This window comes from Gavia stellata, chromosome 7, assembly GCF_030936135.1.
Source record: "Gavia stellata isolate bGavSte3 chromosome 7, bGavSte3.hap2, whole genome shotgun sequence".
Classification (NCBI taxonomy): Eukaryota; Metazoa; Chordata; class Aves; order Gaviiformes; family Gaviidae; genus Gavia; species Gavia stellata.
This window is the reverse complement of record NC_082600.1, coordinates 14,838,423-14,854,535: the sequence shown is the minus strand read 5'-3', so window position 1 is coordinate 14,854,535 and position 16,113 is coordinate 14,838,423. Positions and strand designations below refer to the sequence as shown.

Sequence of the window (16,113 nt, the reverse complement as noted above, 5' to 3'; positions counted from 1 at the left end):
GAGGTCTAGGTTAAGCTAACATTGACGTCTTAAGGTGAGCATACCACTTGTGCTCCAACTGTCTCTAGCTGGTAGAAAATTAGCATATTAAAACACTTCTCAACCTCAAAAAGAATAATATAATCACAGCAACAATTTTTTAAAATGAAGGAAATTCTTGATTAAAATTTGTATTAAAAATGAGCTTCATTTTTCTGTTATTGTAACTCATCTGCCAAAAATCCCATATCTGTATGCGTTTCTGTGTTTCAATTTTTTAGAACATGGCATCTTCAAAAAGTTGGATGGCTTATGAATGAAAAAGTTGTGAGAAAACCTAAGGGCTCTATGTTAATTTTAAAGATGAGAAAGAATCATGGCTCATTTAAAACATTAGAAAAATCTATTGTCTTTAGTATTTTTGAAGTAATTTTCTCTTCCATGCTTTTTCGGGTTTTTATATAATTAAACTATCACAAATTTCTGTTATTTTGTAGCCCCCAGCTATAAAATGCAGTTGTTTTTGTCAGATAGAAGTCAAGCACCATCAGGCTGGGTAAGTACTTGGGTTGGAGATGACTGCAACTCTACTGATACTGGCACTGGCAATTCAGGAGGGAGGACTTTTCACTCCGCTTTAATATAGAACTGGTATCTCTGCCTAATTTTATAGCATATTTCTGTGTTAGCACTACCATGGTTTAGTGGTTGGTGAAGAGACTCGTATGTACCGAACCCATGCCTGTAAGTGGATCCACATGATTGAACTGCCCTGCAAAAAGCTCCTGAAAGGACTGAGACCTGAAGACACACTTTGTTAAGTGCTTCGGCATTTTTCAAGATGAAAGGTGCTATAGGTATGCAATGCGCTATTTTTCTTGTGTCCCTTGAGGAGGTTGAAATAAAAATGCCTCCCAGTCTCTGGACACTTCAACATCCCTAGCACAGAAATTGAGGCCCATAAGGTATAAAACAATTTTACAATATTACTAGCCACCAGTTTTGTACCACTACCCTCACCTCACCATGAATGGACCTAGGAAACATATCTAGATAAAAATATTTAAAAGTTGAAATTATTTTAGCCTCCTAGATTGTAAAAGTGTGCAATACTCCTCAAACTAAATAGTTAAAACTGTATAAAATGGCATAACAAATTACAGTATGTATCTTTTTTTTGCTATTGTAAGAGAGTATCAATTACAACATTATCTTGACAACTCTATCCTGTAGCCAGTTGACTCGCCACTGAAATCAGTCGAGGACATGAGGCGCAATTACATGCAGTCTGTTGCTTCAGTGGAAGAAGCGAGAGGAGCTTCAGATAAAGCAGCAGTAAGCAGAGTGTTACTGCAGTAAGGAGGGATGCTGAGGCTATACACTGCGCTCTCCAGCTGACAGGCTGCCCCAGCAGTTACTGCAAAACTTCTGCCTTGGACTCGGGGATACTCCGATCTGTAACTCTCTGCACGCCGCACTTCTGGCTTTAACCTCTGAGCCACTCGACGGGCATCGCCCTCCGCAGGGAGCGGAGGTGGCTCTGCTCCGCCTCGCCCCCACCAGGACACCCCGTCTGGCGGGGTCCCGCGGTCCGGCGGGAGGCAGGGCCCCTCGCCGCGGCACGGGGAACCGGGGCTCGCCGCTCTTGCAGACGAGGGCCGGCTTTCGGCGGCGCAGGGGCGGCCTGGCCCGGCGCGGGGGCTCGGCGGGGCCGCTGAGGAAAAATGGCCGCGCCGGCCCCGCGCCTGCCGAAAGACGCGGCTCCTCGCTCACCCTCCCGCCGCGGGGCCGCCTCCGGCTCTCCCCGCTCGAGCTAGCGGTGCCCCGGGCCTCATCCCTGCGCTCTGCCGGCCCCCCCGCCGCCCGCGGCCGCCCAGCGGCTCCCTTCCCGCGAGATCCCGCCGGCCGTGCTCTAACAGGGCTCCGCCGCCACGGCGCCGGGATCTGCCCTCCGCCTTTGAGCCGCGGGGCGGAGGCTGCGCCGCCCGCCGGGGAGCCGCAGGGCGAGCCACGGCCGAACAGGGGAGCAGCCCCGCGGCCGGTGAGGGGAGCGCCCCCACTTGCCCCCCCGCCGCCGCGCCGTGACGGCGCCCCGCCCCGCCCCGCCCCGCGGGTCTCCCCCCTCGCCTCAGCGGCGGAGCGGAGCGGAGCGGCCGCCGCCCCAGCCGCGGCGGAGTGAATGGGTTGCCATGGCAACTGAGTGAGGCAGGCAGCAGGCCGCCGCGGCCCCAGCCGCCTCCGCTCCTCAGCGTGTGGGCGAGGAGGCAGCGGGCGGCCGCCGGGACAGCGGAGGGGAGGCCGGGAGCGCAGCGGCAGGATGGAGGACGGCTTCTCTAGCTACAGCAGCCTCTACGACACCTCCTCGCTGCTCCAGTTCTGCAACGGTAAGGGCGGGGGGCGCCTCCCGAGGCCGCCCCCGGCGAGCAGCGGGGTCCCGGCGCCCCGGCGGGGCGGAGACGGAGGCCGGCGCGGGGAAGGCAGCGCCGGGAGCGGGCCTGCCTGGGGCTGCCGGCGGCGTCTCCGCCGCCCAGGGCCGCCCGGCTCCGCAGCGTGACTCGGAGAGAGGAGGAGGAGGAGGAGGAGGAGGGAGGAAACTTCACCCCCCCCAGCCTCCCCCGTTGTACAGCGGGAAAACTGCCAGCTCTCGGCGCCGGGGTGCCTCTGTGAGCAACTTCTCCTGCACCTCCTTCACGGGAATATGTATAGATATGTGTGCGTATGCGTATATATATGTATATATTATAGACGTGTGTGTGTATGTATCTGCCTCAAAGGCAGATCTGGTAGCCCAAGCGATCACCCACCGCAGCGTGTCTCCGCTGCGCGTATGCCAACGTACATACATACATACATACATACATATATACGTGTACGGCCGAGCAGTGAGCGTACGTATGTGACCCTGAGGTGCGCAGTGGCACGCAGCGGCGGCACCGCGGCGGCGAGAGCCGTCCCGGCGGCGCGGTATGGGCAGGTGTCCTTCCGCCCCCCCGCCCGCGCCCCGCTCCGCTCCCTCCCCGGAGAGCCCACCCAGGGCTCTCCACACCAGCGAAGGACGGTTTTTAGGTGTCAGATGCCAGCGTGGAGTTCAGGCAGTTGGCCTGCAGTTCCTGGTTTTTCTTTCTGTTGTTTTTTAAGGTAGGGGTTATTGGGGTGGTGGCGTCACCTGGGTGGCAGTGTGACAGGGGAGCTGCTGGGCTGCGGTGACAGGTCGTAAAAAAGGAAGGAGGAGGTGAGGAACTGCCACTATCCTCAGAGGAGCTATTTGGAGATTGGCCTGCAGAGTATTTGGGATTATTCAGAGAGCTGGTGTTTACTGTTATTTGGGGGGAAATAAATCTGGTATCCTGAATGTTACAAAGAGTTCTTCATGGTAAACTTTAAGCTCAAAATACCTTGTTTTGATTCTGGTTACTGCTTTCTAGCAGCAAAATTGCGAGTGTTCATAATCTTGTATTTCACTGAAAATTGATGTGTGGGTCTCTTACTCCTCCAGATTTTAGCAGTGGTCTGGCTTTCTACTGCTATCTGAACAGCTGGAGTCAGGTTCTTACTGAATTGCTTCTTGACAGCAACTGCATCTTCTCTTGGAAGAAATGAAGATGATAAATTTTACATGATTTTCTTTGTGGTGTGGCGCAAGAAAGGGACAGGTTAGCAGAAAACTCTAATACGTGTGGACCTTGAGACTGTGGGAGCAGTTCTTCAGGGCATGATGAGTCGCGTGTGTGGGCTATGCATTGTGTGGTGATGCCGTATTTTCAGAGCTCTTCAGGAGAGAAAACTGTGACTGTGTACGGGGGTTGTACGCTAATAGCAGATGCCTGTTTTGCCTAAACTTGATAAATATTTAATTGTAAGTATTTTTAAAAATAAAACATACAGCAATGTATTTCAAAGTTTATACTCTAACCCATTTATAAGCAAGCTGTCTTCCTACCAAAATCCCTGGGCTTTGCTTTTACAGTGTTCATGATAGTAACATACATATGGGAACAGTAGGAGTAGCTGCACTTTTTGAATAGTTTGAGTAAGGAGAGTAGCTTATTTCTGAGAACTGTCACGCACATTGATTTTGTAACTCTGAGCACCTATTATATGCGATGGAAATAAGCCGTATGTGTTTATGCTGTACATAGGTTTTAAAATATTAGTTAATCCTCAAGTACTATGTTCTAGAATGTGTTACTGAAGAGATTGCTTGCCTAGCTTTCATCTCTTTGTAGATAGTGAGCTCAAGAGCTGTTGTAAACTTGTATTATTCTGTGTTTATAAAAGAAAGTGGTTTGATTCAAAAGCCTTTCTTTTTATGTTAGCCTTCAGTAAGACTCTATTAGGTGAGATGAGGAAGAACAAGAGAAATGGGCCTTTGAATACTGCCTTGAGGTGATCAGATATTTCACACAGACGCACATGACCCATGAGGGAAAAAATATAGATGGAGGATGCCAGTGAGGGTTTTGAGCTTGAAAGAGGAAAAGAAAATTGCTTTACAGGGAAATGAAAACCTCTTGCAAGTATAATGGGTAGTATGAAAGATGATGGGAAGTTGGGAGTGGGGCAGGCATAAAGAAGAACCAAACAGAGCAAGGAAGTGGTGGAGATGTGAAGAAAAATGTAATTTTGATACAGGGTGAAGTGAAATACAGAAATGGCTGGTAAGCACTCGAAGTGATCACTGCTGTATGTTGAGAGGTTTTCTGTTCTGAACATGGAAGACAGCATTAATTTTAGTTTTACAAGTAAAGACATGATGGAGTTTTCTGATGGTCTTGAACTGAAGAAATGATAAAGAGACTTGCCTGTATGTATTGTGTTGGGAAAGGTCAGGATACAAAGCCTGCGCTCCTGTCAGAATAACTGTGGGTCACCTGTAGGGCAGCAGCTGAGCTCTAGCCTGGGCCCAAGGACGGCTGCAGCTTCTCCCGCTTCCCAGTCCCTTCTCCCTGCTCCGGGCGAGTGGCAGCCACAGAGATGATGGCGGGGGGGGGAAGGGAGCAGTGGTGGGCAGGAGGTTGTGATGGGGATGAGGGAGCAGGATCTTGACTGTTGGAGGACCTGGTCAGAGAGGAAAGGAGTAATATGAGGGCAAACTTACCCCAAGCTTCTGTTTCTCTCTAGAAAGGGCTCCGGGTTCAGGAGAAGAATTTGGGTCTTTGGGTCTTCCCCCCCCCCCCCGCCTTCTTCTTTACACATACGCAGATCTAGTCTGCATGGCTGTTTAGTAACGTATTTTTATGGTTTGAAATGCGTAAAAAATACAGTAAATGGAGAAGGAAGGGAGAGAAGAAAGAGGTGAGGAAAATGTGTTCATTTGGAGCTGCATGTCTAAAATCTAGGGCAAATATTTAGCACAGCTAGTTCAAAGACACCTGCTTTCTGCAACTCTGTTTTACAGAACAGTAGGGTAGGGTTGACGTTTGAGAAACGTTATGTTAATGCATGCAAGCATCAGTCTGAGATAGCATCAAAGCAAGAAATACAAACTTGCAATGTGATTTTAGCCAAGTTACTTCATTCTTGTTGCCTTAGTTTCCTTAGTTGCAGACTCAGAGGAAAGTACATAAACTCCTCCAAAGTAGGTATCGCGTTAGTTTGAAATTTCCCTCTTGATTTTCAGAGGACAGTTTCTTCGGATGCACAAAATGTTTTGCTAGTTGCTGTGCCTATTTTGTTTCTTTGTTTTCAAGAAAGACACTAAAATAACTCCTCTTAATGCCTGTCTAAGGACGGTTCTCAACTTACATGTCACTTTCTAGGTAATGAAGAACACTGTTGGTTTATTTTGCATGTTGATAAGTAAAGCTTGGATAGTATTAACTGTGCCTGGTACCCTCCTTGATATTGACGTAACTTTTATGTAGTTCTTAGTTATAAAGCCATTACGTTTATCTACAGTCAGTCAGGGTGTTAGTAATGTGTTATTTAAGCTGAAGGTAAAAGTGGTAGAATACTGATAAGGCAAGATAGTGTTGAGGTTTTTCATATCTGCTTAAAAACTGATGGAGAGAACCATGCCGGGCATGAAACTCTACAGAACAAGGCACATATTGGAATTACAGACAGTGCTCATCTTGCCTCCAGCTGATTTACTGAGCTGCAAGAGTGATCAGTAGTGATTATAGGCAGGTTGGGGAGGCATGTAGGGTGTGGGCAGAGGTTCGTGGGTCCTCTGACCACAATTCCCTATCCATTTATAGCCGTAATGATGACCTAATGATCATGGCCTGCACCATGCTAATGGCTGTGGGCAGGATTATTAGGCAAGTAGAATGTAAAGGGTGAAATCTGTGATTCCTGCACTCTGCAAAATGCCTGTGTGGATTTAGAGAAGGAAGGGAGAATTTATCCTTGATACATTTACAACTTGTAGCATCTTTTTAATATCCTTCAGTTGGCTAGTGGGAAAACTGTAGCTGTCAGATGGCCATTTCTGCTACCATGGATGCCTTTTTTGACAGAAACTTTAAATTTAGAATATCTGGGTAAGGCGGTAAAAAAGTGTAAAACAAATTCTTTCTTAATGAAATTGATTTCTTTGGCAAGGGATTCAGTAATATTACTTACAATTCTGTTTAACTGATTACCTGGAGTGTAATTGCTAGTAAAAAACCTATACTATAAAACCAACTATATTAACATTTGTTAAAAAAAAAGGATAATAATAAAAAAAAACCTTCTAAAAAGTAACAGTTCCTTTTCGCTCCCTCTCTCCCCCCAGAATCACTAAATCATCTTATTAAGATTTTGGACATATAATAGTTTTGATAACTGTCAGTCACTATTTCTGTTAAGTCATGAAAAGTGAATTGTGTGAATTAGTTCATATACTAGTTTTGGTCGGTTTATTTCCAGTTTGAATCCTCTGCTTCTGTAGTTACCCACCATTCCTGAAATCAAATCGAATATATGTACATTTTCCCTCTGACTCATGTATCTGCAAGTGGAGCGATGCCCTGTGAGTAAGGAAGTGAACACCACGAACAGGAAACTTTTATGGACAGTATTATTCCGGCAGTCGGCTCTTCTTTCCCATTTGACTCTCACGCTTCCTCTCTCTAACCTTCCGAAATACAGCCAGTTACCCTTTTCCTACAGCTGGACCAAAATCGCACAATGTAGTATGGATTAGGGAAGGAACAATGGTGTGTTGAACCTTATAGCTTTCAGGTCACTAGTTCAAATCTGTCAAGGGTTGGAAGAGGCTGTGATTTGTTTTACTGTGATCACTTCCTGGGAATAATGCAAAATGAAATTGGATTTCATTTGGTTCTCACTGGGCAGATTCACGCACTGTGAACAAGATGTTGCAAGCATGTTCAAAAAGGTGTTGCAAATATGTTAATACTGTTACTCGTGTTTGTTGTTTTTCTCAATAGTCTATAACAACAGAGACAGACAGACAAACCAGGCTTTCTTTTGTTTCATCTCTAGACCTGTTGTCTCCAGGACAGCAGCATGTTCTGAACTCAGGAGTGGAGGAGATACCCTACATGAAGCTTCTATCAGTTTTGTAGGATAGGAGAAGATTTTATTACCCAGAGTTGCTTGGAGAGCATTTTCTTATTTTTCCTTTCATTGAGATTTGTTCTGGCTCTTACAATCAAACTCTTAAATGTAATGGTGGGTTGGACTCTATGTCAAATATTTGTTTTGTGCACTTTGGAGCTATATAGAATGTAAGTTGATTTTTTTGATCAATTTGCTTCTAGAACTTATTTTCTTCTGTCCTGGAATAAAGGGGAGGAGTGGCATACAGAAACACATTTTTTTGTATGTGCAGTAATTGAATGCAGAATAGATCAGGACACTATGAAATAAAAATAACTTGCTGTAATAGACACTTTCACAATATATATTGTTAGCCTATTAAAGCTCAAACTATTATTTTTAATAAGACATTTTATAAGTAAAATGAATTTGTTGCCCTTTAATTAGCTATGTATTTCCATATAATAAATTATTAAAGCTCGTTTTAATCATGGATAGCGATAATTGTCATTACTGGAATTTAATTTTTTTTTGCCTCTTTTTTTTTTTAAGCTAAGCTTTTAAAAATAAACAAAAATATAGACCAGTCATGAGAGAATCCTTTGGTGATAGTCAAACCTCAATAGAGAATCTGTGTCAGTGTTAGCAGTATGGAGAGAAACTACAAGTATCAAGTATTTTATCATGAATAAAACAACATACAGAATTGCAAATTAAAGCATTGGGCTCTCAGCAGAAAAACATGCTTTATCTGATCTTCAAGGAGTTTTTAAAAAATTTAATAGTACTTTACAAAGCTGATAAAATATGTGTTTTAAGTTCTAATTAAGAACAGCAAATATCAGATTCTTTTATTGAAGCTTAAACCACATGCAAACAACTCAGATAAGGATTGAAATTATATTAGAAGTACATTATTAAAAAGTGAATACGTGAGAAGGCAGTGAGGGAGTACGCCAGTCAGCGACATACATTTTAATAGGTTTTATCCTGACTTCCCTCCCATTTCTCCTTTCCTTAGAAATTTAAGATGAAGATTTAAAAGTTGATGCTGCAGTTCTTTTGTCGAGAGAAATTTTGCGAAGCTGTAATGAAGAACCTGTCTTTTGATCATTAAAATCTTGAGAAAGATGTGAGAGAATGAGTAGGAAGGTTGCGTGAAACAGTATAATGTGTAGGGTGCTTGCTGTTCGCAAATGACACTAATTGGGCAACCATAAGGAATTGTGAAAGCTTAGAGGAAGTGCAGAAGGAACTATGGATGATGCTCTTCTTCCATGAAACACAATTTAAAATGTTCGTCCATTACATAATTAAAATGTGGAAGTATCTCCCTGAGGTTTTTTAGGGAGATGGGGTGGGGATAATGATATGTTAACATGATTTCACTAAATTAATTCTTTGGAAAGTAATTAAGTGAGATTGTCCACACTCCATTACTTCCAAAGAGTAAAATCTGACATGGTCCATCATTTTCTTGTCTTGCTTTGAAATGACTAATTATTGAATAAATACAATATACTCATTTGAAAACATATTGGAGGTCTCTAGCCGTGTTTTTAGATATTGGGGAATGTAGAAACTAACTGCCTGTTTGGATTTAAAATCTGAAATAAACACCTCTGTGATAAAAGCAGTTTGCATTTCTTAATAGCCTAGACCCTGTATTTGATTGGAAACTTGTGTAAGTTTCCTGCAAACAAGAAAGAAGAAATACCTCCCGGTTTTAAGTATAACTTTTACAATCCATTGCAGGTCAATATATGAAACGTTGCTACTGGCTTGTAGTCATCTGAGAATTGTCTGTGAACGGTTGCCTAAGCTAAGCTTTAAAATGTGAGGTTCCTAAGATGCAGAGTAGATGACCACATTTCAGTATGTAAAAAGATCAAGAAACAATCATTGTTTCAAGCTAGTAAAGGCAAATATTTTTAATGAAAACTTTGTAAAGAACCTTGTATGTAATGAAAGCTGGATATTTCTTTTTCTTACAACTGTGGTGAAAAACACAACAAACAGAAACAGCTTTTGAGATTTCCTGCTGCAGCTCCTGTACACCCAAGTGGCGATGACTGGGCAATGGTGTGTAGAATTTCCCTCTGTGGAAGTTTTTTGTACCCTAAAGTCAGCAGCATTAGGAGCAGCTTTTTTTTAATTTTTTCCCCTTGGGGAGAAAAAAAACCATCCTGAAACCTGAGAAAGATGCTGACAGACAGTCAGTTTCATATTTATTTTATGTTTACTAAAACCAATTACCATTGTGTTGGTTTCTTTCCCCTTCCTTGTCCAGCATTTCCCAAACTGTTTTACACAGACCTATAGCTGCCTAGAAAGCATCCTTCCATCTCCCAAATGGAGATGCTGCTTCAAACAGCTCGTGGGGTCTGGCAGGTGGGTCCTCCTCCTGACCCTGAAGCAAGCACGTCAGGCTTAATGTGTTACATGACATGGTCCTACCGCTTCATGTCCGATGAATTGCACGGCAGCAGAGAATGGCTTCTTGGAGGTGAGCGAGGTCTGCGGCTAGATGGGTGGTCTGGCGAGGCTGGCTGGGCCACAGGGGGCAACGGGGTCTTTCTCTAAGCTGATAAAAACCTGACGGGCATTAGCATATCCTGAGACTCAGGCCAGTCTTTATTCGAACCAGTGTCTGCACTTCTGCCTTTTTGCTTTACATCTTCCAAATATAGGCCAAAATAATAGGGCAGTGACAGCCAGGACTATGCTCAAGTGATCTGAAAAATCAGGCCGTCCTTTTTAGGTTCCTAACTGTAAATCTAAAAATTGAATTTTAAAATTGAATTTAAGGAGTTCATGCCAGTGGATTGTATGAGGGGTGGATATAAAGCATATTTAAAATAGCTCAGTGTAACACAGTTAACAATTACTGATGTGATTTGGGGTAAGAGATGAAATCCTGGTGCTGCGCAGCTGATAGGAGTTTGGCTGTGGACTTCAGTAGGACTGTGATGTCAGACTCTGAAAACACTCATAGCAAACTCCAGTTGAGTCTAAGAAAATGAGGATTCTTAGAAATACTTGCTCTCATAGTAAAAAAATATACACCACTGTAATTTAGCTAACTCTGTATAATGCCATGCATGGAGGGAGGTATAAGGGTAGGTTTTTTTTCTTTTTCTCCCTTTTATGCTAGGCAGCGTGTGTGTGTATGAGATCTCTGTAGTGGCTGTTTGGAAATAAGTAATTTCCTCTATGTTCAAATGTTTTAATGAACTAATTAGGGATCCTTTGGGACAAAAGATTTTATACATACACTTTTTAAGTTAAGCATTTATATGTTTTGCAAGGTTCGAGGCCTTTCTCTCCTGAGAAGTGAGAAAAGATCCATTTTTAAAATTTGGGGTTTTGGTGTGTGGTCTGGCAGACATATAGGCTGGGGTCAGCTGCCGGTGGCATACAGATAAACCTTTTCTCAAATGGTATGCTGCAAGATCTGCAGCTGAAGGGCAGAATACTTTAAAAGAGGTGTATGTAAGATGCGCTAGCTCTGAAATGTTGTGTTTTAGCGCTATTAGCAGGAAACGTGGGACAAGAGGAAGAAATCTGTAAAGCAAGAGTTGTCGGTGGGGACTCAGGTATCCGTAAATCTCTGCATTTACCATGGACTAGCCCTGGTCTGATGCAGTGCGCCAAACACACATCAGCACTCAAGCGCTCCTGGTGCACTACGGGAGTGCAGTTCCAAGACTTGGCCATGATATAAATGAAGGAGTGGTGAGTGGTGATGATTGTTGCATGAGCACCCTCCATGTCCAAACTAAAATATGTAGAGGGAGCATCATGAACAAGTCACCAGAGGACTCATGTTGGGCTTGAGCTGCACTTCTGCAAGTCCAAAGATTTATTCACAGTTGTTTATCAAAAAGCTCGTTATGGACACTGGTCATGTTCAGAACCGAAAATTAAAAACTCTTCGCCTCTTTTGAGCAAAGATTAATGGATCGGACAGAACTAAAATCAAGGCTTTATATTTACAACATTTCTGCTTTATTGAAAGATCTAAGCCCAGTCATTTTAAAGGTGGTGGTGGGGGATACGGGTGTAGCAGTTTACCTGGCCTTTTTATTATTTAATAGCTCACTGTTTCCACCTTTTTTTTTAAAGCCGAATAAACAAACAGGTTACAAATGGTAAGGTTGTTGATTATGGGATTCCTCCCCCCAGTATGACTGATTGCTGTATGGTGGGTTTTGTTTAGATTTTTTTTTTTGCTACATTCGACAGTCTGTTATCTGAAAGACTTAGAATAAGCATGTTATCTGCACAAGTCTGAAAAAAATGTTTGACTGTCACACCAGTAGTCTTTAAGAACAAATTTATAGCTCAATTAAATAATTAGTTATCTGAACTGTATTTCAGCTTTCTTTTATGACCTGGATGCTTTGTTTTGCTTTTTGGAAACAGTTAAGAAACTGAGTTGTGGCATTAAATGTTCAGCTATGGAATTGAAAAATGGTTGCTGTTATGTTAAATGAATGCTTTATAACTAAAATTCATGGAAGTTGGAAAATACGCTTGTTGGTATAGTCTCCCAAGAGCAATATATCTGTATCTGCTCATTTTTTATGGAGTTCATGGTTGTAAGGCATTAAGGTGGAGCTTTACAACAGTGAACAAGAATAGTGTGGTTTATTCCAGCATTGTCTCATATGTAAGTTATTTGAGAGATTCCATTCTGTAGCTGTCATTCCTAGGTAGAATACTGTTGCTGGGATCTTAATCTCTTACGTTAAGACATACCCCTGGGTGATTGATATGCTTATTTCTAAAATTTGTTTAAATAGGGGGAGTAAATACCGGGGCAACCTACCAGGTTTTTTTCTTTCTTTCTTTCTTTCTTTCTTCTCATTTAGCTTTGCCCTGGGGGGGAAAAAAAGGAGAAAGGGTTCTTTCAATGTATCTGCTTCTTTTAATAAAATTTACCTGGTTTCTGATGCATATTGATGCAATAAAATAATTCTAACTACTGACTTTGAAGATAAGTAACACTATGTGATAATGTTTCAGTTTTTCAATAAAATGAAATAATACAACATAACATAGATTGGGGGAGACTGTATAAGGGATGTTAAAGATGACAGGCTTGGTCCTTCGGATGTTATGCGATGAGAGGGTGTGTAGAGTTGCTTAGGAGTACAGGTTAACAAACCAGAGAGCTGTGGGAGCTGGAAGATAGTAGTATTAAATTCAGGAGACTCAGGTTAAGTGGATTCTGGTCTTGGGGTCGAACCTGATGACCACCACCCACCCATTCCCATTTTCAGCCTACAATAGCTCAGGTGCATAGGCTGTCATACACCATGCTGCTGCTCGGGAGGAAGGTCCCGCTTCCCCTTCCCTCTCTTGCTCTCTGTGGTTTTACCCACTCAACACTTGACAGACTAATTTGTCAGAGTTAATTTAACATACTAACCTGACAGAAAAATCTACGCAGTGTTTATGTGTGGTACTTTGGTTTTGCTTTTGCTGGGTTAGTTTTCTGCCGGGTTGGAGAACTGAATCAGCTTCCAGAGGCAGCAGAAGATAAATTGTAGGAGTAGTGGGTGCTGCAGGAAGACTGGGGGCTTCTAGATTGGCCATTGTTTCTTGTGGAACTGGACCCTTGCTTTTGTCATTGCAGCTGCTTGTGGCACCACGTGTTGCACGGCATCAATAAATTAATCCAAGTTAGAAGCGATACCCACCTGTTTTGTATTGTAGCAGATAGAAGTGATCCTCTTTTTTCTGCATTGTGCCAGGCGTAGTGGTGGTAGGCAAAGTTTTAAAACAATGTGTAAGGCAATACAGGGAGAGGCAGGCAGCCACTAGAAGACTGTAGTAAAGAGGAAAAGTACTTTGTGACTGCTGCAAACATGATTTATAATTGAATGAAAAGTTTGTATAGGTGGAAAATTACATATGCATCATATATTTAATTTTCAGTCCAGTTACCCATTCAAAGCACAGTGGACTAACATAAATTTTTTACCATTGAGATTCCTGCATTTCTTTGAATGCTTAGCTTTCGTGTTTGCTTTCATGTGTGTCTGTGCATATTTTGTTGTGGGTTTTTTTTTCCCCAGAAGCTACGAATCTCAATATTTTTTTGTAGTTCTTATGTTCTTTGCAGAATATAAAATCACATTGGATTCAAAAAATGTCATAGCCCCAGGCACACAGGTGTACTCACAATATTTTTATACACAGAAATTTAAATTCCTAATTGCATTTAATCTGGTTTTTTTCTTGCATTTTCAAACTTTGCGACTATGTATTTCTTAGAATTTTCTTTTGTACTTTTGAGACAGAAGTGTAATTTCTATCAAAAGAACAATGATCTCTTCTTCCTTATATCATCTTTCTTGGGAACATACTGGTTTCAGAAGCACGTTGATTGTTCCACAACTTTGCAGGAAAAAGCATACCCTAAAAACGGAGTGTGAATTAATTGGTAACAAACATCATCGGTGTGATGCTGCCGCTCAGTTTTCAGAATCAAGTCTGGATGACTGCGACTGAAGTATTTCTCTTGATTACAGCAGATGCGGTGCAAGGGGAAGAAGATCCACAAGATCTCTGTGTGTTGAAGAATTTAAACAAAAATACTCTTTCAGGAGTAGCAGTCATCTTCAGTGGTCCCGTGTAGGAAGGCCTGGATTAAGAGCCTTGCACTGGAGAGAGCGGCTGTGTGTTCTGTTTGTTTACACTTCCAAAAAGTTGAAGTAAGCCTAAAGCAGCTCCAGTGATTCCTGCAAGACTCTGTAGGATTTTGCGAAGCCCAGAAACCATTTGGTCGATGCTGGGTTATTAACCTTGGTAGCTGTGACTCAGAAGGTTACGACAGATTTGTGTGCATATTGTTCTAGGAGGGTGTAAAGACAGGGTTTTTCTCCTTTCTAGTTTTTATTTTTGAATTTTTAATTAAAAAAAAAAGTTTAGCCTTGAAGCCCTCTAAATCTAAGCCTTTTACTGCCTCCTGAATTTGGCAGTTGCTTCTCTTGGTTTAAATCTCTAGGCATGTGCGGTGTGAAGCTTTGAAGTAGGTGCTGCCTGGCCAAAGCCTCTCTGGGAGCAGGGAGAAGGATAATAAAGTTTGTGCTTTTGACATTTTCTTTTCTTTCCAGCATATAGATATTTTAACAGCTCAACACAAAACACAAGAATAAGTGAAACGGCTGATTTTTAGTAAAGACCCTAAAATTACAGAATTGCAAAGACTGTGGTGTATCTTTTGTGGTTTGGTTTTAATTTGGAACCATCACTAAAATCAATGGTGGGGAAAACCACGTATATTTTTTGTCAGAGTTTTAATACCTAGTGTTAGGAACTGGTTAATCCATTTAAGAAATGGAACGTGAGATTCAAGGGGGACATATTTTGTTACAGCCCAGTTTTCTTAGATGAGGCCCCATGGACCACTGACAAGTACCAGAAAAGGTGAGGAAAGATATTTGGGAAAACAACACAAGCTTTTCAATCTTTGTAGTTCTGGTTCTACATAGTGTCTGCCAGTCCCATACTCAGCTCAGCGAGCAAACATTTGTAAAGTCCATGGCAGTCTGTATCCCAAGCAGCAACCAAGGGAAAAACCTCTCTGCCTTCATTTTTCCTAGCAGGGCTCTTCAGATGCTATCTCAGCACTGCTCGTGTACTTCCCCGCAAGAATAAAATACATGTAGGCCACCTTCTCCTGGCTATTCCTAACTTTTTCCAGTCTGGCTCCCTTAAAAAGAAGTTTCTTGAGGGAGTGGATTAGAAGTAGGACAAATACATCAGGGAGGAAAAAAAAGCTATTTCAAACATCTTGGCTATGGCAGGGTGAAGTTCTTTCTGTTTGGGTGTTCCCAGCTGTGGCATGGAGCATGCCCTGCACTACACAGGTTAGTATTAACTAAGAATACTAGATTTAGTATTGGCTAAAATATATAAAGTGATTAAAAAACATTAGTGTTATGCACCCATTGCTCAGTTTACCAAGCTGCCTGGGTTCATCTGCTGCAGAGACCCGAGCGGCATGGGGTGCCATTTCAGCTGTAGTCTAGGGCATAAACCCAGGGCAATAAGGGGAGCGTGCCCCATGGTACTCTGCAGAGGCACCAATGTTGTTCAGACCTTAGTTTATTTAATTAATTTGAACCATTTGGTTCTGGGTTGAGCGAGGCAGCTTGTTGGGGTTCTGGATCAAAGTTGTTTAGTTGGCCCTTACTGATCCCTGATGTTCAACAGAGCGAAACCTCATTTTGTAAGCCAAGGTAAAATAATTGTCTTTGTTGTCATGACTTCTGTGCACTGTGGAAGCTTTATCATTACTGTAAATGTAGTAGTAGGTTTTTTAGTAGAAACTTCATTTATCTTAAACAGTAGTGTAAATGATCTGTTTTTACTTGCAGTTTATTGTAGTACCTTTTGTCCTGCTGCATAGATAGTTATTCAGTTCTCTTTGTATATAACCATTTGTCATACTAAAATGAAATGTTAGACCTCTATAAAAATTTAAAATCATTCTGTGCTGGAAATAGCAGTTCTGTGACTCTCTTGACAAGTCAGCAATATGCATGACTGTTAAAGCTTTCGTCTTTTTTCCAGTTATGACCAGGAAGAATTGACATGTTGTTACTCTTACGAGTCCCTGTTACCTGTCCT

At 42.4% G+C, this 16,113-nt stretch overlaps 1 protein-coding gene across 4 annotated transcripts in view; it reads left to right on the top strand.

Annotated features, from left to right (window-relative positions):
• EML1 (EMAP like 1) overlaps positions 1–16,113 on the top strand; it is a 130,440-nt gene that overhangs the window by 44,709 nt on the left and 69,618 nt on the right. For 2 of the 4 annotated variants that reach the window (XM_059819689.1, XM_059819690.1), the window contains exon 1: positions 2,297–2,363. The exons of the other annotated variants lie outside the window; for them this stretch is intronic. In XM_059819689.1, coding sequence (XP_059675672.1) covers positions 2,297–2,363 — 67 coding nt within the window. Of the gene's footprint in view, positions 1–2,296; positions 2,364–16,113 lie in introns of those variants that run through there. 4 annotated transcript variants of the gene reach the window in all.